This window comes from Mus pahari, chromosome 13 (assembly GCF_900095145.1).
Source record: "Mus pahari chromosome 13, PAHARI_EIJ_v1.1, whole genome shotgun sequence".
NCBI lineage: Eukaryota > Metazoa > Chordata > Mammalia > Rodentia > Muridae > Mus > Mus pahari.
In genome coordinates this window covers 45153365-45178712 of record NC_034602.1, presented here as the reverse complement: position 1 = coordinate 45178712, position 25348 = coordinate 45153365, and the positions used below count along the sequence as shown (strand labels likewise).

General features: G+C 48.5%; 1 protein-coding gene across 2 annotated transcripts in view; it reads right to left on the bottom strand.

The window, feature by feature from the left end:
- Positions 1-1395: 1395 nt before the first annotated feature.
- Positions 1396-25348, bottom strand: part of Slc34a2 (solute carrier family 34 member 2) — a 33581-nt gene continuing 9628 nt past the window's right edge. The window contains exons 1-13 of one of the 2 annotated variants that reach the window (XM_021210942.1): positions 23191-23228; positions 14076-14190; positions 13845-13982; positions 13034-13162; positions 11445-11588; positions 10881-10992; positions 8381-8576; positions 7394-7489; positions 6732-6852; positions 5310-5477; positions 4781-4897; positions 4561-4685; positions 1396-4053 (exon numbers count right to left, since the gene is read on the bottom strand). In XM_021210942.1, coding sequence (XP_021066601.1) covers positions 3421-4053; positions 4561-4685; positions 4781-4897; positions 5310-5477; positions 6732-6852; positions 7394-7489; positions 8381-8576; positions 10881-10992; positions 11445-11588; positions 13034-13162; positions 13845-13982; positions 14076-14187 — 2091 coding nt within the window. In that variant the 5' untranslated portion in view covers positions 14188-14190; positions 23191-23228 and the 3' untranslated portion in view covers positions 1396-3420. Of the gene's footprint in view, positions 4054-4560; positions 4686-4780; positions 4898-5309; positions 5478-6731; positions 6853-7393; positions 7490-8380; positions 8577-10880; positions 10993-11444; positions 11589-13033; positions 13163-13844; positions 13983-14075; positions 14191-23190; positions 23229-25348 lie in introns of those variants that run through there. The other variant, XM_029545209.1, reaches the window with a different exon arrangement.

Sequence of the window (25348 nt, the reverse complement as noted above, 5' to 3'; positions counted from 1 at the left end):
GCTGGCGCGCACGCGCGCGCGCACACACACACACACACACACACACACACCCTTAATCCCAGCACTCAGGAGGCAGAAGCAGGTGGATCTGAGTTTGAAGCTAGCCTGGTCTACAGAGTGAGTTCCAGGACAGTCAGGGATACACAGAGAAATCCTGTCTTAAAAAATCAAAGAAGTATGAGACTGGAGAGATGGCTCAGCAGTTAAAAACACTTGTTCCTCTCACAGGGGATCTGAGTTAGGTTCTAAGCACCCACACCTAGCTTGAGGGGATCCGACCTCCATCCTCTGAATAAGCAGATGAACTAATATTAGTAGATTGTATTTAACCCAAACTATCCAGGATATTTCAGTCATTTCAATAGATACTCAATATAAAATGTAATACTTTTATACTGTTTTTAAAAATCTTCTAAATGCAGGGTGTTTATTTTATACTTCAGTTCCGGTGCATCTCATAGGCTTCTTACTCATAACAGTTATTTTTCATCTCACTGGGCTATCCTCAGCCAAAATGCATCCACAAAGTTTTACACTGCCAACAGCTGCAAGGCAGCTGAAACAACGGCCAAGTCTCACTGTATGATGCTAAACTCCGGTCACTTGGAGGCCTGGGCTCTGCGCCTAACTGCCTTTGCCTGATAGTGTCAGATGTTGAACCGAGATAGTACCCTTGTTTTGATGTGATTATTAAAAGGAGTTGCTGTCCTAGGATCCTGGGATCCTGAGCAAAGATTTATTTCAGGACCACCTCTTGCCCACCACAGCAAAATCCATCAAACAGGGACATTTTGCTTAGTGCTACACACATCTTCCAGTACTCTTTGAATTATCTTGGCTATATTTTGCTTATAATGCCCAGTCCAATGTAAATGCTCAAAGGAAATGGGCAAACCAGTCTCCGGGTCCAATCTATATGCAAGTGTAGACTATAATCAAGCCAATGACTAGTGTAAACCAATGGAAGGGCTGAGCTTGGGACTTGTCACACAGGACAAGACGACCGATTCTCAAGTGCAGACACTGTCTGCAGTTATAATTCCTGAACCTCCCTGCCCACCTGTTTTTTCCCCTGGGCTCCGTTGGTTAAATTCCATCAGAGTGAGCCTCCTGTCTCCCGTGGGGGCATATCGACAGCTTCCAGACTGAATTACTCATTTGCTTTAGCATAGTGCCAGTGGTGTGCTATAGTAGAACCATCCTCCCTCAGCTCTGGCGAAGGTGGGGCCTAAGAGCCCAGCATCTTCTGAGCAGTCAGGAGGTAAAGCCCACCTTCTCATTTGGTCCAGGTTATACAAAGAACCCACAGGGATTCCAGGGCCCGCCTGCTGACCTTGGAGGTCTGTAGTGCGCGTTTTGTCGGTGTCCAAGTCAAATAAGTGACCTCATTTACCATACTGGAATTAATTTTTTTATTTTTTAAATTTTTTACTTATTCAATTTACATCCCACTCTTCCCCCTCCCCCTCCTTCTCTCCTCTTTATGTGGAAGATCAATTTTTTTAAAAAACAAGACAGAAAGATAACCTGCACACAGCTTCAAAACATCAGCTGTATGATTTCAAAAGATTCCACACGACTCCGTCTTTGCCTCCAAACCCAGTAACATTCATTAACTACAAAATGTTATGCTTTGCTTAGCATAGCTCTCAGTAGCTTATCCCCATGACCTGGACAAGAGAACACTGAAGGTGGGGCTAAGTCCTCTGTGTCTCCGGAAAACTACATAGCTTCCCGAGGTGGTGCATGGTGAGGTTTGAGTAAGGAAAGGTGCCTCGTGTCACCCAGCAATTGGAAGCAGCACACTTGTGGGAGTCGGGGGTGAGGGGAGTGATTTTTCATTTCTCCCTTTCCTCAACCAGTTTAAAGAAATACAATTAACATGGGAATAAGGATCCCATTTTTTTTTAAAAAAAAAAAAAAAAGAAAGAAAGAAAAAAGAAATAAACGTAATCAACAGAGGGCAAAGCCACCTCCTGGGGTGTATATTTACAGGGAGGTATAGCATGACCTCAAAGAGTCGTGTTTAAAGGCAGTATTACAAAATATACAAAGGTGCTCTTTTCTCTTCACAGTACATAAAAGAACCCTGCCTCATTTCCAAATGAGACACTATAAAACAAACCACTATTTACTATATATAAGTTATGAAGTAATCTGTACAGATGCATAGCTATAAATATGCCACATAAATGGCTCTTTGGGAACTTTTATCTACAGAGGGGCTCAGTTTGGCATCTCCACCTCTTCCTATGGCGAAGAGCATGATGGGAGAGAGAGGGTGGAGAGGACATGGTCCTGTGGAGCCACACCCACCTTAAGTCAAGCCGAGGCTTGTTCTTACGGGAGGTGGGGGGAGTTATGGGGGTGGTTGCAGAGCCATCGTGGGTATTACACGTGGGCTCTAAGAGGCACGGGTATCCTGTATGAATAGGATCTCACCCTTTACCTGCAGTCACTCCAAACCCTACTGGCTTCATCTTGATGCTAAGAGCGTCCCATCTCCTCCCTCCTGAGAATTCCCTTGATGCTTTGTAGGCATGGAAAGGGGGGCAGGACAAAGCTCATCTATGGAAGATGGGAACATGTTTCATGAGCAAGAGGGTGAGTGGATGGATGGAAACAGACCACCAAAGGCTGGCCCAGCAAGTCTCCTTGCGCAAACCAAGAAGATGGTCCCAGGTGGTAGCAATGGAGACAGGGCTTGACACAGCTCTTACAGGTTCCATCAGCGATATTGCTCTGACCAAGAACACCATTAATCTATAGCCACAATGCCTCCTATTCTAGATTAATCCAGAGCCCTAGGTATAGAAACCAAACACGAACCCCAACCATGTGTCTCTCCATCCTAGGAAGCTGAAGATGAGGACACTGGGGTCAAACTGCTTGACCTGACCATACCAGATGAAGCCTGGAGAGAGAACATGTCCTGCACTATCAGCTAGAGAGGCTCCGCTGTGGGCTCCAAACCATTACGTCACTGTTTGAACATGACTGCTCTGGGGTAAGGATGAATGGGAGGGGCTATTGGGTGGGAGGAGTGGACTTTGATTAAAAAAAGATGTGGCTAAGGTTTTATACCAACATATGACTGCTTTGTACATATATTTACAAATACACTTTACATTGGGTCTTTCCAGAACCTTCCCTAACACCTCCCTTAACACTTGGCCTTTGGGTGAGGATGGGCTTTGAAAGCCAGAGGTGGATGTGGTCCTCTGTGGTCTCTCTGAGTTCTGAGGGAGGCACTTGAGAAGCAGGGAAGAAGTCCAGACTGTTACTCTGATGGTAGGAGAGCTAGAGTTGGTGTAACTGTTCCTCATCAGGAATCTTAGTGAGGTGGCTGGAGATGCCTACAGAAGGGGTGGATCCCATGGGACTTGGGGTCCTCCTCACCCCTGAACTCCTAGGTGCCCCCTAGAACACTGTTGTGTTGGACAGGGCCTTCATGCTCAGAACTTCCACTTGGCCCTTGCCGTCATCTTGGCACTCTTTGTTCATAGCTGCATTGTCAAAGGCCCCAGAAGCCTTGACCGGGATATCCTGCTCCTTCTCCTCTTCCTCTTCCGGGTCCCTGCAGCACTTGCTGCAGCGGCAGCACTTGCAGCCGCACACCATGCAGCAGACACGGCAGCACACGCGGCAGCAGCAGCAGCAACGCCTCTGGAAGCAGGTGGTGGCCAGGGAGATGACGTTGTCCCAGGGTTTCAGAGAGTGCATCCACGAGGGTAGGAAATTCCAGTCCCGGAGCTTCAGGGGCAGGATGCGAGGGCAGCGGGACTGCAGCATCCGGAGGCACAGGATCAGGAGCACCAGCAGGATGATGGGTACGCCCACGCCCACCAGCACTGGCCAGCCCGCCAGAGACAGGCCGAAGACTGTCAGCGGGGTCACGAAGAAGAAGAAGATGAGATAGAAGACTGCGAACCAGCGATACTTGGCAGAGATGTTGCCCAGGCCTTTAGCCAGGCGGATGGGCAAGCGAGTGAACGGGATTGGGTACCATAGCAATATTCCAGAGATGTTGAAGAAGAAATGGCACAGGGCAATCTGAAACAGAGGGTGGGAAGAAATAAGGGTCACCCAAGGCCTTCCTTGTGTATAGTTTTGAGCTTGTGCAGAGCATTATATTCTGTGAACACCCATCACTTTACCGTCTGGAGATGGGGAAAGAAGGAAGTAACCCCACTGAAGAGCTCAGCTCTCAGGTCCTGAAGGTGTCATCTGATGATACCGGTTTGTTTGCCCGCTGCTTCACCATACCTGGGCCCATTGTCTCAGCAGAGTAGATGTTTTACACGCCTACCTCTTAGGAACCCATAGGTTTGACTGTCCTCATACATAGCTCCCTGTGGTTTCTGCCAGTATCTTATGGCTATAAGTCAGTGCATGGCTTTCACTAGAAAATAGTCTACATGCTAGGTATGGTCCTGTCGTGCATCCATTCCCAGCACAGAGGACGCGGGGCCAGCATGGGTTTCATGAGATTATGACTTAAATCCCAAACAAGCCACAGACAGGTTTTATCCCACCGAGAGCCCGGTAGCAGTTGCTGACCTGGAGGGAACTCCTCAAGGTGTTGCCTGGGCTAGCTAAAGCAGCCAGAATGGCGGTGGTGGTGGTGCCAATGTTGGAGCCCAGCGTGAGTGGATATGCCCTCTCAATGCTGATCACCCCAATACCTGTTGGGAAAGCATACAACACAAGGCATGAGCCCCAGTAACCACGGGAAGAGGTAATGGTGGTCTGATGGAGAAACCAGGGGCAAAAATCTCACCTATGAGTGGTGTCATGGCAGACGTGAACACAGAGCTGCTTTGCACGATGAAGGTCATGCCTGCCCCAACAAGGATGGCCAGGTAGCCAGTCAGCCAGGCAAAAGGAAAGGGGAAATCTGGGAGACAAAGAAAGAGGGCATGTCATGAGTCCCAGGGACCGCTGGCATAGTCAGGACTGAGGAGCAAGCTAGAATGAGTGAAGGGTTATAACCCCACATATGACCTGAAATTACCAGGTAACTTTCCTAATCTACATTACCCTGCCAAGTTCACATAAACCAAGGATATGGTGAGAGCAAGACCAACACACAGATTGACAAAGATGGATCTAGAAATATATCCCCTCCTCTTTAGCCTGGTCTGGCATCATGGCACACTCAGGGATGAGCTATGAACTCACCCCTGTACAGGGTTCTGACAAACACCCAAGCACAGGGATCCCTCTCCTGACAACCCTGAGATGCATATGTTCAGGGCCTCACAAGACCATCCCCAAAGGCCAGAACAGGATTCAAGTGCTGGGCCTACCAGTATTCAGGGTCTTTTTGATGACAGTAGCGACCTGTCCCCTGAGCACAGAACCCAACAGCTTGACTATCATGATCAGACAGCCGCAGAGGACCACCAGGGAGACAGTAAGCAAGATGATGCCCACAGCAAGGTCTGGGAGACTGAAGTTCACAAAGATGTGCTGACCTGAAAGAGAGACACAAACAGGTTTGTCAGGAAGTCAGGGCCCACCCTGTCCAGATTGCTTCTTTCTCATGGATACAATCTTGCCTGGCAACTAGACATGGAGATTCAGGCTAATGGCATCCTTTGCAGTTTCCCTTGACACACTGTTGTTTGCTAACTTTAAAAAGAAAACTTTTAAAAGATTGTGTATGTGTACACATCTGTGTGTGTGTGCACATGTGTGTGTGAGGGTGTGTGTGTGTGTGGGGGGGGTGTGGGTGTATGTGTGTGGGTGGGTGGGTGTGGGTGGGTGTGGGTGTGGGTGTGGGTGTGGGTGTGGGTGTGTGGGTGGGTGTGTGGGTGGGTGTGCCCATGACCTATGCCAGGTACCTGTGTAGACCAGAAGTCAGAATTCCCTAGAAGTTCATTAGGTGTAAGCCACCTGATGTAGGAACTGCAGTTCTTTGCATGAGCAGCATGTGAGTGTAAGTACTGAGCATTTATTATTATTTTTTGCACTGATGCATCTCCAGCATCTATTTTTTTGAGAAAAGATCTGCTATAGCCCAGATCTCCAACAGGACGACTAGCTTGATCTTCTCTCCTATCTCTACCTCCTATGATTAAAAGCAGGCACCACAAGACCTGACCCTTGGTTTGTCTTAACAACATTATACTTCTTGAGACTGGAAAGTGACGTGCTCCTTAAATCACTCAGCTTGTGCTAGGCAGGTCCTGGTGCCCAGCTCCACTCTACCACTGGACAACTTGGTGTTTTCACTAGTGGTTGTTACTACAGAGCATTGAGACGTTACTAAAGCCCTTCCTACGCACCCCTGGTGGCAAATCCTGAAAACCTGGCAGATAGCAATTAGGACATTAGCGATGACAAGTTTGCCTGATTCTGCATGGATAATCATACCAAAACGTGGTGGTAGGATAGAGAAAGTGGGATTCCGGAAAGATTAAAAGGATTAAAGGGTTTCCTAAAATACGGGAGTATCATTGGGTTCAGTGCCTTGATCAGAAGGGATGCGTTAAGTAAACAGGTCATATATTCAAACCAGCCAATTACCCCTGACTTATTGACCAAGGGATCCTAAGACACACCAAGGGGGCACTGTAGAAGCCCCATCACAAGCTCTTCAGGTGGCATGGAGTCACCAGAAGGCTCGGCATAGTATTCCCTTTGTTCCTGTAATCACCGGTCTGCACGCTGGTCAGATTCCTAGACTACCCACCCAGCTGGCCAGCCAGTCATCGATTTCCACTCACATTTAGCAATGTTCTCCTTCTGGGTCACGTTCTGGATGGTCCAGGTCTGTAGGCCATCGGTCCAACAATATGAAGGAGAGGTGCAGTTATCGGGCGAGGGGACGGTGACATTCTTCTCCGTCTAAATGACAATGACAAACATAAGGTGCATCCATGGTGGGAAATAACAAAAGTGGGGACCAAATGGGACATTATCCTTGGATCTGTATGGTGGCTCCATCATAGGGTGTCTTCCTTCCCTTCCCACCAGCTTTTTAGCATCACATGCACGCATGCACACATATACTATATATACCCCAGAATTAAGGGTGAGTTGCACCCACACTGCACAGCAGGTTGGGTAAGTTCCTAGTGCAAGGCATGTGTGCCTCCCCAGAAACAGCCTGGAACGTGAGATGCCCCTGCTGCCTATATTGTGCTGTGGGACAGAGTTCATAGTCTCCAAAACAAAAGGCAAGAGTCAGCCTTCCATGAGAGATGCAAGCATCATACCACGTCAAGGAGCGAGCATCTAACTGTGATGCAAGGGTGGCTATCTCCTTAAAAGGCGGCGGGCAGATATGACTCCCAGTTGCCTAATTTTTCTGCCTCCCTGACTTCCGATTTGTTGCTTTTGAACCCTTTGGTTGACATACTTACTTATCCACTTTATTGACACTTACCACATTGCTTATGCTTTTACACCAGATCTTGATCAGGCTCTTGTTCTGGGCCGCTGAGTCGCCCATTGCGATTTGTTGGATGACCTTTTTATCCAGCTGAGGGGAAAAATAGAGAGGCACAGGTCAGCAGATCCTCAGAGTGGTTGCTGTCAGGGGACCTTGGAGGAGTTGGGGACTGAGTGTGAGCCGCTGGGCACACCCTATATGTGTGTCCCTACCCTCCCCTGCCACTGGGCACACCCTATATGTAAAGACCTATACCCTCCCCTACCCTCAACCTCCCACTGAGAACAGCCATCTAGAGCTGATGGTTCTCACCTATGGTTCTCAAGACCTTTCACAAGACATCGGAAACAGATATTTACATTCAGATTCATAACAGTAGCAAAATGACAGGAAGTAGCAACAATAGCCTTATGGTTGGGGGTCACTACAACATGAGGAAGTGTAATAAAGGGGCACAGCTTTAGGAAGATTTGAGAATCACTGCCCTAGAAACTGGCAGACACTCAGAGCAAGACTGTAAGGGCACTGATAGCCAGCAGGTTGTAGAGACCTACTGTTTAAGTTACAGGTCCTGGCTGGCCCTTTCTATCCATATCTAGGACAGACACCCAACAGGCATGACTGACCTCAGCTGGGGAAGGGGAGTAACCATCAATACTGTCATGTCAATGGAAAATATGTGGGCCCAAATGCTCACTGCTTATCTCTCAGAAGTACCCCTTACCTCACACCCAATTGGCCCCCACTCCTAATAGGGTAAACCAGGCTGTGTCGAAGAAATAGACATCCTTCACTTCTGCCTCCTACGGTGCATGCCCTGCTCCCTGGCCTCTTTAGGCTCACTGAGATGTGAGCTGTACTGACATAGCCGTTACCTTACCTGGACATCCTTCACTTCTGCCTCCTACGGCGCATGCCCTGCTCCCTGGCCTCTTTAGGCTCACTGAGATGTGAGCTGTACTGACACAGCCGTTACCCTACCTGGATGATCAGCTTTGTGAAGGGGTCTGTGATGACTTTCAGAATGTCGGGGGCATCTTCTCCATTCTGGAACTTGAAGGTTTCCAACACGAGGTTGGTCAGGATCTCCAGGTAATGGGTGGCAGCCTCCAGAGGCAAGAGCACCAGCACAGAGAGCCAGTTGAAGAAGTCATGGACGGTGGCCCCTGCAAATGCCCTATGGGAAGAAGGCCACCAGAGCCATATTATATTCTGAGGGAGGGGGGTGCAAGCCACCCACCCAAGTACACACAGGGGGGTGGTCTAGGAAGACTTTTCTGACCAGTGTAGTATTTTAGGAGTGGAGTCCTTGCCGAGTTTCATCAAGAGTGCCCCCAAGCCCTCCTTGTACAGATTTTTAAGGCTGGAGAGCGCTGGCTTTTCTTCTAGAGAACCTGGGTTTTGGGTCCCAAACCCACAACTCCAGTTTCACCAAGTATGCAACTAGTGCATATATACATGCATTAGAGGCAAACACAATAATAAAAATTATTAAAATCAATAAAGATTTAGAATTATGAATAGTTTCCCTACATGTTTGTATGTGTACTGCACACCTAGAACTGGAGTTACATAGTTGAGGGTCGGTTTATGGGTCACATAGGCCCTATGCAAGACTAAACAAAGACTTAACCACTAAGCCACCTCTTCAACCATGCCTAGACCACCTAAATTGCTTGGAAGGCAACCTGTCCTTTGAAAGGTAACGAGTATTGGGCCAGACCATCAGAACCTTCTGACCAACTGGATTCTTTTTTGGTATGGGAAGGAGGTTTCAAGACAGTTTCTCTATGTAAAGCTCTGGCTGTCCTGGACTTGAACTCAAGAGATCCACCTGCCTCTGCCTCTCAAACGTTGGGATTAATTAATTGTGTATGTGTAGTATATGTGCATTACACCAGTACGGGTCTCATCAGAAACCTAGAAATTGGAACTACAAGCATGTGGGCCACCCTATGAGCACATGGGTGGTGGGACTAAATAAAACCAGGTCCTCTGAAAGACAATTGAGCCATTTCTCCAGCACCTGAATTCTTAACCTTCAATTCTCAAAATTCAGAGACACACACACACAAAAAAAATCTTTCAAATTAAGAAAGTCTGAAAATACCTACCACTAGGTATACTTGGTATATGACTACAGAGAAGCACTTAATAAGCAGATGGGGAAATAATTTAGAAATGAACCAAGTTCTAATATTTGGTCTACGGTATTAGCTAATTTCATTCTTCAGGAAGAAGACACTTTTCATACACTGCTGATGAAGTAGAAAATGATTCACAGATTTCCTGGTGCTCAGTAAAATGTCCAGGAGCTCTATAAACAGTTGATACAGTAATTTCTGCAGCTATTTAAGGCAATAATCCAAACCTCCAGGAAGGATGCCGCATGTAACCAATATTGGTTATGCAAAGCATACTGAAATTTATACACTCAGGAGCGGGGAGCAGAGTGAGCTAAGTCAATTACAATCCCAACATGTAGGTAACTCATTAGGTCTTACTTATGCTTCTTTTTCACAGGCTACAAGGAAGCCATCAGTGTAAATAATCATGAGATGAGCCAAGATTTTCCAGAATTGAAACCTAACTGGAATCCGGGCTGGGGCCAGTCGATGACATCACTCTGTCTCCTTTGGCTTCAGGATGGATGAGGGGATAGGGAAGGCTGTCTAGCTTCACGGGGAGACCAAATTAGAGAGTGCCCGTCTTGATGTGTGTTATCATGTCCATCAAGACATGTCATCAGGGACCAAATGAGAGGTGGCTCGGGTAGATGGACCACTGTGATAGCATCCCCTGTTGATTCACCGGCAGACACGACAAACATGACCATTCTCCCCAAAAACCTGCTATAATGTCAGCTGCTTGACCACACCGCGATGGCGTCATCGACAAGCTGGGAATTGCTTCTGCATTTTAATAAGCTCTGGGTAGAGTCTGTGGCTGGCTGGTTAGAAAAGAAGCTGGGAAACTTCCTTCATCGCCACATTAATGCTGAGACAGAGGGTTTCCCTGTGTCTATTTCCACCTGCCCCTATTTTCCGACTACATGTCATCAGCTATATTTGCCTGTGATGCCTTACAGGTGAAGAGATAGTTTTAGCAGAGCTAGCCTAAAATGGGAGTTTTATGAAGTTATAATTATCTATGACTAAGTGAGACAACAAAGCCTGCCCCACCCAACTGGCCTTGCTTCAACGCTGCCACCCAGCTGTGCATGTGTAGCTGGCGCTTTTCAGGCACCCTGACAGTGCTTGCCTGCATGGCTGTGTGATCATTACAATAACTTACTGGTGCTGTTGGATATTATCCTAGCTTTACAGATCAGTAAGTGGATTTTAATCTGGGATTCTCCACCCTCATTGGACTGGAGGCTCCTTCCAGGTTGGCACACGTTCCAGCCAAGCACACCTTCATGACTTGTTCAAGGCATTGTGGGCCTAGACAGTGGACACCAAGCCTGCCCCCAATCACCTACCTTCTGAACTCATTTCTGTCTCCTGCCTGCATCAGCGCCACGATCGTGTTGGTGATGGAGGTTCCGATGTTAGCGCCCATGATGATGGGGATGGCGGCCCGAACCGTCAGCACTGAAGGGGTAAGAAAGAACCGTGAGGGACCCTGCAGGCAGGGGAGCCACGCTCCACACACCCACGTGTGGAATGAACACACGGCGGCTAAATATTCTAGAAAGTAGGTCTCAGCTTCTTTGGGAGGTGGTGTGTCATACATAACACTGTACAGCTATTAAATCCAGAGAGGGGAGTACCCCATGCCCCTGTATGTACCCCATTCTTCGATGTAATTTTAGTGTACCAGAAGACCCCCCTAAAGCCTCTCTGTCCTCCAAAGGAATGGATGAGCCCCAGAGCTTAAGACACATTTTTACTTTACTTATTTCAAAATACTGTGTTGTGTAGCTTGGGCTGGCCTCAAACTTACTGTAATTAACTTTGGCCTAATTACTGCCAGGGGAGGGGGAGGGGGAGGGGGAAGATAACTGTAGCACTGCCTAGAGCACAAGAGCAAGTCCCCAACTCACAAGAGGAAGCAACCATGCTGACGATGATGGAGGAAGACGTGCTGGAGCTTTGAACCATGACCGTCACCAGCACCCCTATGACCAGACCAGCCACAGGATTAGACATGATGGAGTTGTTGCTGAAGAACTGTCCGGCCACTTTGCCTAGAAGACAGACAAAGGTTATTGGAAGAGAGCTGTGAAGTATGGACCTCCGAAAGTGTCCCCAAGGCTCCCCAAGGCCGGCTGGCTGTAGAGTAGGAACCTAGCCCTGAGCTCAGCTTGGCTGTGTTTCTTGCTTATTGTTCTTTTCCCCCCGAGTTGTTCCAAGAGGGAAACTGTCTGTCCATGTGAGCCACCAGTCCCCCCATCTTTAATTTCCACCATCCAGCCTTTAGTCAGCCAGCCTTTTTCGAGTCATCTTTATTCAAGAACCTGGCTTCATATAGGCCCTGAGTCCTTTAAGTCAATTCCCCAACACCTTCAACTGTAGCCTTAATGCTACGGAAGTCTTTTTTGGGAGTGTATCTGTGTGACCCTCAGTCTTCCTTCAATCCATTTTATAATGGAGGCCTAATGTCTGGATGTGTATTGTCTAAGGTAATCATAAGCCAAGCCCCTTATGTCCCTAATGGTCAGGGAGACCTACCACATTCGTGTGGCCCCTAATGAGTGACCTACCACCCTCCCTTCATCTCTCAGGTCAGCTAGGCATGGTAGCCCATGCCTTTAATCTCAGAATTTGGGAGGCAGAGACATAAGAATGTCCGTGTGTTCCACAGATACATAATTGGAAATAGTGGACCCTCTCCTGAAAAAAAAGATGAGATGGCCTATGTCTTTAGTTGCAGCAGAGACAGGTGGATATGAAAGTTAAAGAACAACCTGGTCCAAATAGGGAGTTCCAGAACATCCAGGATGACATAAAGACCCTGCCTCAAAACAGGAGGAGGGCGGAGACTATTTCTATTTGTTTATATCTAGCCCACCCAGGGCAGCAAAAGCAGAAAGAAATCCACAGTCTTTTTTGTTACCCTCCCTGATCAGTGCTCTGGAGTCCCGCTGTGTTCATTACAGGCTGTGTCTGATTAGCTAGTGACCTCTGAGCCTTGGTCATCTCTTCCGTGTGGGAGGGACTTAGGGAGGACTATTCCAGACAGGGCCACTCAGGGTGCTATCTATCTGTTGTCACCCAGAGAGGGTCCAAAGTTAACTGAGCACACACGTGGGAATTTTCATTCTGGATTTCTGAAACACTGGCCACTGTGTCCTGGGCTCAGGCCAGGGAAGGTATCTACTGTGGGCTCTTCCCAGCAAGGGTTGGCTTTGATCTTTCCTACTTGCTTTGGCCTAAGGGATCATTCTTTTCTCAAACTCTAAACAGAAGCCTGGAGGCAGCAGGGTCCTGCAGATAAAGGGAGTTGAAACAGCTTCCTGCTGGGGGTTGGGTACAATGGAAAGGCTTCCAGTAGCTGACATCAGCTCCAGCCCAGGCTCCTGGCTTAAGCCAGAGCCACTTAGAGGCTTCAGTTCTCTGCTCTGTGATCTGCCCACCTGAATTGAGAAACCAGGAGTCAAGAATAACCCACCTCTAGCCTTAGGGTCCTTACCTCCAACAAGCTGGAAGGCGCTGCTGAGTACGTCCAGGGAGCACACGAACAAGTAGAGAAACCCCAGGAGAAGAATGAATTTCCCAATCCCCTGGAGGATGCAGAGAGTCTTCCCTTTGGTGTCTCTCTCTGTGGTGGGGAAGAGGGAAGGCACAGCGGTTAGAGTCCTTGGGGGGGGGGGGAACAGAGACGCTGGGCAAGGGAGCTTGCATACAGCTCTACCTCCTCCCAACTGGCTTCTATCAAGGCCTGGATGTGAGGCAGGTTCTGCTGCTGAACCCTCCTACATGTTTCTAGAGAGTCAGAGGGGAAGGAGAGTGCAGCGTGGCCTGGACCCAGAGGAGCAGTAGACAGGGATGGATGGATGGATGGATGGATGGATGGATGGATGGATGGATGGTCAAGTGAACTGCAGTGTTGTTGAGGTAGTGAGTAGTTAAGGAAGCAGTTAACTAACTGCTTCTCAAAGCATCTTCAGAAAGCACAGATAATCAATCAACCCCTGCAATCAATTCCCTTCTCCCCCTACCACCCAAGCCTTTCCTGGCTGTCTTGGGCTTGATCGTAACCTCACGCCAGGAAATAAGCTCTTGGTCACCCCCAAGTCTTCTGGCTATATTCTCAGCACCTGAAGCCTAACATTATCAGCATCCATACAAATGTGTCATGACTGTTCCCTGATACTTTGAAAGAACCAAAGGTCCCCTAGCTAGTCCGCCTCAGAACCCTGGTACAGGAGACACAAAGGGAATGCTATGGACAGGCTGGGTCCTTTTTTGGGACCTGTGCTGGATGCTGGACATCCACTTACCTGACCATTTGATCCCAGTGTCCTGGAGTTCAGGCAGGTCCCAGGGGTCCGTCCCCTCAGGGTGCTCCTCTATGAGAACCACGGCGGAATAGGAGGGTAGCAGTTCAATCTTGGCTACAGGAGTCCCGCTGTCATTTGCTGAAAACAAGTAGCAAAGGCCATGAGTAATGGGAGCCGAATTTCCATGGGTCCTCAAAGAGGGCTTGTCCCCAGTTGGTGACCAGCACTTACTTTTGCTGGCCTCCTTGTCTTTGGCCGGTACACTCGACTGTGGTCCAGAGCCCCCCTCGATGAATTTACTGGGGTTGGGGTGGGCATTTTCCAACTCGGGCCAAGGAGCCATGATCTGCAAGAGAAGGACAGAGCTTGCTTAAGTGTACAGCCACTGATGTAACAGTTGCCTGAGTGAGAAAGACATTTCTTACAAATCTTACTTCTTAGGAGTGGCAGAGACCAAACAGGTGTCTGTATCAATGGTCTGCACTGGCTAGCTGGGCTGGGGCAAGTTCAACTGTAAATCTGCATCAAACTTCACCCAGTGGTCTTGGCATTATGTTTACTCTCCTAGACAGCCCACCTGTGTTCCCTACCATCTGGGGCTTCTGTGGAAGTGTAATAGTGTGGGCGTGTCTCTGGACCAAGTGCCTTTAAGCCTCTAGGCACACAGTACCAGCTTCCTCTCTGTAAAACGGACACCATTCTTCCTACATCTGAGGCTTCGAGACTGGTAGTGAAATAAAGGTCTAATAACTCACAGCTAGCCCGGAGTCGTCCTACCGCCAGCAATGGCCCTTTATCAGAGAGGGGCATTGTTCCCGGGCTTTGCAGACTTCCTTGTAACCCATTTTCTCCACAATGTCCCTCTCTCAGTTCCAAGCCAGCTCACCTGGCTAGCCACAGCTTGCAGCCTGTCCTGACACCACTAAGCAGAACCCAAAGGATAAAAGATTCACAGAAAAGGAAGTACAGGCAGCTAGAACCCGACTAGAACTGGAGTTCCAGCCTCATCAGCAATTCAAGATATGCAAATTAAGTGACAGTACCAGAGTGCAATCTACTGTGCTGTGATGATGGTTAGGTGTGCTGTCCCACCCCTGCAATCCCAGCATTCAGCAGCCCGGGACTCATAGTAACTTAACTCCTAGAGTTCGAGGCCACCCTGGGTCACAGAATGGTGTGCCGGAGGAGCCTGGGCTAGAGAAGATGCTGTGATCACACACGGAAAACTCTCAGACTGACCAACTCATTTCTCTTTGGGGAATTAGAAGGGGAAGAACATTAGATCTCAGAAACGCCTGCCCTATCAATTCTCATGAGAGGGCTTCCCAGAACCAGAACCAGGATCCAACTGATATCTTATTTCCGGATTACAAAGCACAGGCGCTACCAAGAAAGGGTCATCCTCGGGACCTGAAGTTCCGTCTGGCCTGAGATGTGGTCCAATACCTATTCATTGAATAGGTGGCAATGCAGACCAAAAGGTATTTCCTGATCAGTCATTCACAGATTTGTAAAATAAGACATGGGGAAGTGTGTTCCAAGAAAAGCAGATCAAGGTATCATAGCAGGTCAAAAGAGGTGGCAAACATAGGCAAATGCTCTTTACTATGAACAAGAGGCACAGTACGTCTTATTCTAGCATGGTTAAAATAGGGTAACAATCCAAAATCATTCCCTAAGGTTCACACACACACACACACACACACACACACACACACACACACATACACGAGTGATAATCCTAAGCTGTGGAGTTAGCTATCGGTACAACACTTGTCTAACATGTCTAAGATCAAGAATCTGAACAGCAGCAACAAGAAAGACAGTTGTATGGGTTTGTCACACCCCTACCTTTCCATGATGTGACCTCATGGTGTTTAATACACGGGTGAGAAAGCCAGTTACGGCCAGGATCTGAGAGAGTCTACCCCTCCAGAGTCTCCCTGAGTTCATGCCAGGCAGAGAACTCACTAGGACCCTAATCTCTGGGAGGTGAGATTGGGAAGGTTGTGAGTTGCAGACCAACACGGGATAAGAGTGAGAAGGTACCCCTGCTCTCCAACAAATTGGAAACTCCCTGGCCTGCTCTTCCTAACCGACAGTGTGGGAACACCTGAGACAGGAATGTCTGAGTCAGTATCGGGCATGAAGTGGCTCAAGCCAAAGGAGCAGCACATGCTAAGTGGGGAATAATCTTGCCTCAGCTCACATGCAAAACTGGAACCGATGGCCACTTCCAGGGCTCACGAGGCTGGTAGGAGGGAAAAGACTATGACTCAGAGCTCAAACCAGAGCTTCCTGCCTGCCCTAGATGAGTGTCAGGGAGGAAGGAGTGTCTGACCTGCATTCTCCCTGGGGCTATCAACCTGTACTGTGTTGTTGGACACCTGCCGAGGTCTCAACTTCAAGTTCACCCCAACTTAAGCTAATTCTTCAGTCCAGACACAGGGTCCCTTCAGCACAACTTTCCTGTTATAACTCTTGCATCACTTTGACTTTCAAAGCCACCCCTGACTGCTCCCGAATCTCTCAGACCGATTTGGCTCAGCCTGGAAGCATTTCCTGCCTCAGTCTAGATACCATCCCACCAGCCAGGGCCTCTGCAGCTCCCTACTGGATGGAAGTCACAGCTCCCCTAGTGAACCTTCCTAGCACACAGTTGTGCTATTGACGCCCCCAGATTCCACTGCCCATTGCTGCTCTCAATTGATGCCTCTCCTCTAGGTGTGCCTCCCCCGACAAAGTGGTCCTTCCACTTTGGAGTCTCACTTCTATCTTGATGGTGACAATGCTTCGCTACTCAACCCACATCCTCCTCCTCTCTACTCTGGCCTTGCCCTTCTCAACCCTGGCACGTGCCAACCGAGTGACTCATCTGGCACTTCACACATCAGTATGACATCTCTTAATTAATTTCTAATAACTAGGGCCATTTAATGAGCATCAAAGAGCTACTTGGTGCCACACTGGTGCCCAACGTCCACTCTCATTCAGACTTTATGCACAGGAGGGATGGCAAACGACTGCCAAAGCAGCCTACCCCAGGAAAGAGACAACTTTATACAGACCTGCCAGGCTGAGGCTTCACCCACAGTATGGAGGAGTCACATCAACATGACTGGTCTTTCCTCCAGTATAAATTTTACTTGTGGGACTGGGAAAGGGTTGCGGGTCATTTACTGGTATGATTTACATTTCCTGTGTTGTTTTCCTATACATTAACAGTGACATGCAAGTCAAGGTACTGAGGGATACTTGGCATCACCCCTTTCTCTACTAAATGCCATGAGCCCCTCACCCCAAATTTAACAGTATCTTCAACTATTGTCAAAAATCCCAAGGAACCGTAGACTAGTATTCCAGAGGGAAGTTGGAGGTTTAGATCGCAACGTCCTGGATTTGAGAGGCAGCTTGGCCTCCCCACCCTTGGGTGAAGCTTTTGCCTTTCAGCTCTCCTGCATGTGAGATGACAATGGACAGCACTCTGTAGCCCTTGTGGTCATGCTGTGTCTTTCTACAATGACCAGAAGAAGATTTTCACTGGGATGTAGAACTAAAACTTCAAGCTGGGTGTGAACAAGCACTAAGACTAAGCACTGAAGCTCACCCCATGTCAGCACTCAGGTGGAAGAGGCAAGCTAGTCTGAGTTCAAGGTCAGGCTAGTCTACATAGTACCAGGCTAACCAGAACCCCCCTGCCTACCCCCCAAAATGTCCCCTTTAAGCTGGGCAAAGTAATGAACTTCTGCAATCCCAGAATTTGAAAGACTCATGTAGGAGAATGGCAAGCTGTAGGCCAGATCAGGATAGTGAAACAAATACTAAAAAGCAGCATGGGGACACACACACACACACACACACACACACAGACTTTAGGATTGCCACAAGCTATTTGGGGTTACCGGAGGAATGAAGAGATTTTTCACATAAGGGGCTGTCTATTCTTGGGAGGCATGCTGAGAAATTTCTAGAGCCATTTCCCACTTCTAGAGCCATTTCCCACTTCTAGTAATCTGAAACTCCTGCTTCTGAACCTTTACCTCACTTCCACAAATAAAAAGTAAGCTCTCAGAGGGCAGTAGCCTGCCTATTTCTCTCTATTCTAGGGCCCAGAGGAATGAACCTAGCAAGCAAATGGGAAAGCCAGTACTAAGTAGCAATTTCAGCCTGAGTCTCCCTGACAGGAGGCTGTCCCTCTTCGTCGTGTGCAAGCTGGGACTTGTTGGCTAGAGCAACTATTCCCTAGAAACTGTGGCCTCGTGCCACAGCGGCCCCGCCAAGGAACATAACACAGCAGTCAAGTGTGACTAGGGTGGTTGTTCCCTGTTAGCTACAGGATGTGTTCTGTGACCAGATTTCCATGGCTGGCCCAATCCCAACAAGAAAGAAAGGTCCCCAGTCTTTGTGGCAGGTCTGCATTGTCTTCATCCACTTCCAGTGCTGTTTATTATTAGTTTATTGCCAAAGGGGAGATGGATCTCTACTGATTACCTGTGCTCCTTCTTGGGAAACTTCCTTATTCTGAGCCCCGATTACTTGGCACAGTGCTTCTCCTGTGAAGCAATCTGGTACTCAATTGCTGGGGCTCTTTTTGTCTGTCCACCATCACCACTTAGATTCTGGTAGATCAGGATAGGATCCGTAGAGCCACACACTTGGCACAACCATCTCTTGGGCAAGCATCTGGAAGCGTCCACCCAGCCCTAGCTCTTTGGCAGGTCCCTTCCTGACTCTCCACCCCTCACAGCTGCGTGTGCCCTGAAAGTAGGAAATGTATGGCAAGCACCCAGCCATGCCTCTCTACTGCTCTGGCACACTGGCTCCCATGCCTTCAGCCTCCTGTGCTCTCTGTGTAGGATGAACTCTGGAGCAGACAAATACCCTACAATTGGCCCCTGGACTAGGCCATCATTCCATGGATCCTCCAAGTCCCTGCAAGTAAACACGACTATAGTGTCTTTGCACACGACTGTGAGGCACGGAACCTTGACGGAGGTGGAGATCACTAAACATCTAGGCTTCAATGTCATCCTCTCAAAACTGGAACAATGTCATATTCCTCCCAGAGCTGTTATGAAGATTAATTGATACTGTGTGTAGGAGAAACCTGAACAGTACCCGGCCCAGTCACCCAACTGGGGGATGAGTTGTGTCATGATGAACTAGTCTAAGTACTACACAGTGCACACAGACCCACTGCCAGTCTCGGGCACAATGAGGACTCCAGAGGACATTAGTGATGCCTTCAGGCATGATCCTTCAACAAAGGCAGAATGAAACAGAGGCAAAGAGAACCAAGGAAATACGTCTATAGTCACACATATGCCTTGGGGGTGACATGGCAAAGAAGGGTACAATAAGGAAAGCAAAGACATTGAAAACTTGCCCTTTCTCTGTATGTCAGAAAAAGGGGGGGGGTGGAGGGAAGCAGGAAGAGAGAGACAAGAGAGGGGAGGAGAGAAGACAGAGAGAAGGAGAGAGAGAAGGAGAGAGGAGAGAGGAGAGAGGAGAGAGGAGAGAGGAGAGAGGAGGGAGGAGGGAGAAGAGAGAAGAGAGAAGAGAGNAGAGAGGAGAGAGGAGAGAGGAGAGAGGAGAGAGGAGGGAGGAGGGAGAAGAGAGAAGAGAGAAGAGAGAAGAGAGGGGAGAAGAGAGAAGAGGGAGAAGAGGAGAAGGGGGAGAAGGGGGAGAAGGGGGAGAAGGGGGAGAAAGATCAGGAAAGAGGGAGAGAACCAAGGGGATACACATTCCAAAGCCAGAAGCCTTTTCATATACCATAAACCTCACAGCCAGGGGTCCTAGGGAAGACTTCAGGCCCTATCTAATTAAAGCCTCAGGAACACAACTGCAGGAATCACTCCTGTCCCTGACCATATCACCAAATACAGTGATCAAATATTCTATAATGGCCGGCTGCTTTCCCCCAAAGACTTCAGAGCCAGCAGCCCTCCAGGTATGACTGCTGGGGGGAGGACAAAATACTAAACAGGATGGACAGAGGATTTCATGTGAATCTCAGGCCACTGACCCAGAGACATGGCAGACCCTAAACCTGCTTCCTGAAGGAAAGGCCTTAACTGTTGGGTCCCTCCGAAGGTCCCCGATATCCAGATACCACTGTTCTGTCCAACACCATATTCTTACACTCTTGCTACCTGCCAGAGCAGCAAACTAGGAGGGAGAAACATTGAATCTAACAGGGTATCAATTGCCCAACAAGACCAAGAACGAGCGATCACAAGGGCCCCAGGTTCTGAGGCTACCTTAGGCCCACTTCTACAGAGCTGACTGTGAGCCTCACTCTTGGCTCCATTTCATGCAGGCACACACAATGCCAGGAGGAACTCAGTCCTCCTGGCAGGCTCAGAAGGTGAAACTTCTGAGCTCTTCTAGGACTCAAACTGGGAAAGGTGAGGCACCTGGAAGCCATCCACGCCCACCTTCACTTTGCTTTTTTTGAGCTTCTCCAACGAGGACCTGATTGGGACCAGCTGTTTTCAGAGCTTGCCTAGCTGAGGTCCAAGGAAGAAAAAGTGAATCAGCCCATGTCTGCGACCCTGTTTTCCTCTCACCAGCTATGGCCATAGCACAAGAATGACCACTGAAGTCAAGGAGAGCAGTTGTCACTGACAGACAGCTCAAGGTCAATTGAGACTCTGTACAGATTAACTCACTTCATTGTCCAGCATTTTCAGGGTTATCTCATTTTGTTTTTATTGGTGAACGGTCAGATGCACCATATAATCCAGAACTCAGGGCAATTCTCCTATCTCAGGCTCACCAAAGTTGCAGATGTTTAGCAGCAAACTCAGCTAGCTAGTTGGTCTGAGAGCAACGTTTTGTTTTTTTTTTAAGATTTATTTATTTATTTATTATATGTAAGTACACTGTAGCTGTCTTCAGACACTCCAGAAGAGGGAGTCAGATCTAGTTACAGATGGTTGTGAGCCACCATGTGGTTGCTGGGATTTGAACTCAGGACCTTCGGAAGAGCAGTCAGTGCTCTTAACCGCTGAGCCACTGAGAGCAACTTTTAACACCACTCTACAGGGGGAGAGATTTGCTTTGTGCTCACCATTTAGTACTTAACTGTAGGACTACGACAGAGGGAACCTGAGATACAGAAAAATGTTCAAAGTCAGAATGAAGCAGCTCCGGAGACCAAAGAACTCCTCCACAACTCGTGTTCAAGGCCTGAGGAGTTTTTCTGCTTGGGAAGAATGACCCAGAGCCACTGAAGGTGGAGTAGCTGCTGCCCCTTAGCTTCCTGTAAGGATCAGAATAATTCCCTGCCTGAAGGGGAGGGAGGGAGTGGAGTGGTGTGCGCAGAGGGGTGTGGCACTAGTGGTGCATGCCTGAAATCCCAAGGCTGCAGAAGCTGAGGCAGGAGGATTGTCCCAGGTCTCAAGGATGGTCTAGGCTACAACATGTACTTGTTCAAAACAAGGGGGAGAGGGCAAACTGCTCTAGGTCTTGCATTAGAGAATGGCTTTTAGTTTTAGATTCTAGGTGAAAGATACTATATTTAGCCTATCCCTACAAACTTGTGCTCACAGACTGCCACAATACCTTTTTAAATTTGTAAATTTCAGTCAGGTGTGGTAGGTCAACTCTATAATCCCAGCACACACTCGGGGGAGGCGGAGCGACCTAACTAGTTCAAGACTAATTGGAGGGGTGGAGAGATGGCTCAGCAGTTAAGAGCACTGACTACCCTTCTGAAGGTTTTGAGTTCAAATCCCAGCAACCACATGGTGGTTCACAATCATGTAATGAAGTCGGACGCCCTCTTCTGGTGTGTCTGAAAACAGCTATGGTGTACTTACATATAATAAATAAATATCTTAAAAAAAAAAAAAAAAGACTAATAGGACCTACACAAGACTCCATCTCAAAAACCCAAAGGCTACCTATGTAGCTCAGAACAGCCACTACAAAGCATAAGGTCCTGAGTTCGATCCTTAGGCTGCCAATGTGTCATGCAGTTGACCTGTAACTATTCTGCTTTGTTTGGGGGACTTAAAAGGCTAAATTTGTAAACCTAAGTATGCGACAATCTTTATTGAAATCTAGTATACTCCAAATCAGATCCCTCAAATACTGTGTTGGGGTGTTTTGTTTTATTTTGTTTTCCATAAACTCAGGCTATTCTGTGCCTTGGCAGCTACCGTTGTGGTACCCTGGAGGGGTAGGGGAGGCGGGTAACTTGTGTAGCATCCAAAACGATTACAAAGCCTGCCCTTCTTGCCCCGGCTTACAAAAAGCTTATAAAACAGAGAAGGTCATTATCAGCTGGCATAGGATAAGACGTCCCAGTCCCAAACAATGCTTACTGTGGGGAGGCTCAGGTTTTCCAGAAATGCCTGCCTAACAGAGAACAGGTTTCAGTCTACAAGACAGGAAAGGGGACAGAGATGACAGAGCCACCCTGCTAGCACAAAACTCTCCTGAACCCCACCCCCCACCCCCAAAGTAGAGGACTGATGTTCCACGAGTTTTAAGAAAGAAAATGCCCGCAGTACCTATGGCAGGCACCTGTCCCTGTGGAACTTGAACTCCAAAACAGGCACTCCTCCTTCTAGCCTGAGCATACTGTCTCCTCTGACCCTGTGCATATCTCTCTGCCTTAAGAACCAGAAAACAGGGCTGGTGAGATGGCTCAGTGGGTAAGAGCACCGACTGCTCTTCCAAAGGTCCTTGAGTTCAAATCCCAGCAACCACATGGTGGCTCACAACCATCCTTAACAAGATCTGATTTCCTCTTCTGGAGTGTCTGAAGACAGCTACAGTGTACTTACATATAATAAATAAATAAATCTTTAAAAAAAAAACTTAAAAAAAAAAAAAAAAGAACCAGAAATCAAATCCTGCTCAAGACATCTGAAGGGCAAAAACTTTTTGGCCAAGTCCCCCTAGAAGGGTCTACATCCTCCAGCAGCCAGAGCAAACCTAGAACTTGCAGGAAAGACCCAGGTGTCATGAGGAGGGCCACTGCACAGCAGGGACCTAATGGGAGTCACAGGGGTGGTAAAACAAAACTACCTAGTAGACAAAGACTGAGGCCAGCCCGGCAGACCCTCCCACTGTAAGCCATAGACACAGCTATCAGGTGAGGCATGTCCACCTACACTAGTTTTAAGAGTTGTCCTTACAACAATCACAACCATCTTTTAAAAAAAAAAAAAGATCTGAAAGTTTAGGAAGATGTGCTCTTATTTATATCCTCCTCTGCAGCCCAGAGCCAGTCAAGTCCCTTAGGGGTGTCTACAAGAATGAAGTCACTTAAAAACTCAGTGAAGGTCCTTGAGATCAGAAGCAGCCGGCGGTAGCGGCCGGCCGGTGTACTCACCAGCGCTCCCTTCGCAGGTAAGGGACAGCAGGAGGCACCCAGGTGGAGCGCAACTGAGCGCCCGGTATATATACAGCGAAGGTGTTGCGCAAAGAGGCCGGCGGCAGTCGCTGTCATCACGCCCCTCGCACATTCCAGGACCGCCTGCCGCCGCCGCCGCCGCGGCACTGCCTACCTGCCGGCTTAGTGAGCCCATCGCCACCTCGAGAGCTGCGGGGAGAAACCTCAGACCAGGCCCGCAGTAGGAACGGCCGAACGGCCTGCGCCCCGGTGGTGCCCCGCGCGCGCGCCCCGAATCCCTGCCTGCCTCCCTCACACGCGGGGAGTTGCTGCGAATGCTGACTACCAGCTGTGGGCCCCTGCCCTCTGCCTCCTTCTCCCAGAAGAGTCCTCTGTGCCGTTCTGTCTCCCGGGCTGGAGAGGTTAGACACTGAGCAACAGATTGTAAGTTCAGGAACAAGATTCTTCTTCTTAACAAAGCCATTGTCCCAGGTGCCTCTGCCCTGAGACCTGTCCTGGCTTGGGCAGTTAGAACAAGGTCAGCATGGATCAAGACTGACTGCTAGGGAGTGGCGGGCCCTGTAGAACAGGTGCTGTCTCTACAGTGTGGGTGCCCTGGGTCAGTCTCTACCCCAACGCCCATCTCTACCCACTGTAAGGTGGCCCGGGGATTAGCCCCTGGAAGCCCCCCAGGCTAGTACTGAACAGGAGGGAAACAGTGGATTTAGCCTCAGATCAGAGCTTCAAAGCCTTGCCTGAGGCCCAGGAGCCAAGATTAAGTAAGGCACAGGGTAATGGCTCACACAGGAACTGCTAAAACAGAGCTAGTTTTGCTTCAAACTCCAAGTACCCATAACTAATGTCTAGAGGCGCACTGCCTTGGGATAAGCTACCTTGGGATCTTAACTGCCTGTCTTCAGTTCCCTGCTCTGCCCCCTTGCTGTCCCCTCCCCCACTTTTCTCCGTGCGAAATGAGTGTCCTTGGCTCACTGCACCCAATGTTTTAAACACTGTCCTTCCAGAGTCGGAGGACTAGGAAGGCTCTGAGACTTATCACAGGTGCCAATACTGTCTACAGCAGCACAGAGCCCAGACGACTCGGTTGGAGACAGGGAAGAAAGCTAGCCTGCCTGGTGGCCCTGTTGAGGAATAGTGTTTGCTCTACAGGACAAACTCCGGAGTGCTCAGCTCAGCAAGCACCTTGCAGAGCCCAGGCCTGGAGTAAAAGGAGTCTACCCACACACACCAAGGAACTCAGCCTTGCCTGTAGCCAGTGGAGGGCAGAGCAGGGCAGGTGGCATTCTCCACCTACGCTGTTCCCAGGAACCCTGAGGCCTTCACTCACTGGTCATCTATCCTGTGACCCTGCCTGGCAGTGGCTAAAGACTTCCTGGAAGTAAAAACTGCCTTGACCCTCGCTTGAAAATCGTTTCCCCAAATGCAGCCATGTGGGAAGATCAGCTCTGCCAAAAAAAAAAAAAAAAAAAAAAAAAAAAAAAAAAAAAAACACTTGGGAAGGTTCCGGTAAGTTCCAGTAGACAAGGGAAAGACAAAGTATTTATGGCTCTCAGGGTGGTATCGTCTTGGTCCTAGCTTGACTACAGTTCTTTACTTCTCTGCAGTGTGTAAGTGTGTCTACATTTATTCTCACCTCCCTCTAATCAGAATGTGATCTAATAAAGAACACTTCCATGTTTTCATTTAATCTCCGATACCCGGTATCTTCATTTAGTAGTCTAAAGCCTGTGTTTACGTACAGACTTCTAAAATACTATCACCAACGTAGTAGATTACCCCAGCTAACCTCCGATGACGTAATGCAGCACTGTAAGGTTTGTAAGAATTTGGTAGATCATGCCATTAATTAACCTGAAATTGAGGTCCAGACCCTCTTCTCCATGCTAGAGTTCTGTGTAACTGTTACAGGCCTAAAACCTGTGGGATGAGAACACTTGAAATCCTATCATTGATTTGGGTGTTTTGTGGTTTTGTGTTTTTACTCTAAAATATGTACTCATGCTGATACCAAGTAGAACATGTTTGATTTCTCATATAAAAACATTAGAGGTGGGCTGGTGAGATGGCTCAGTGGGTAAGAGCACCCGACTGCTCTTCCGAAGGTCTGGAGTTCAAATCCCAGCAACCACATGGTGGCTCA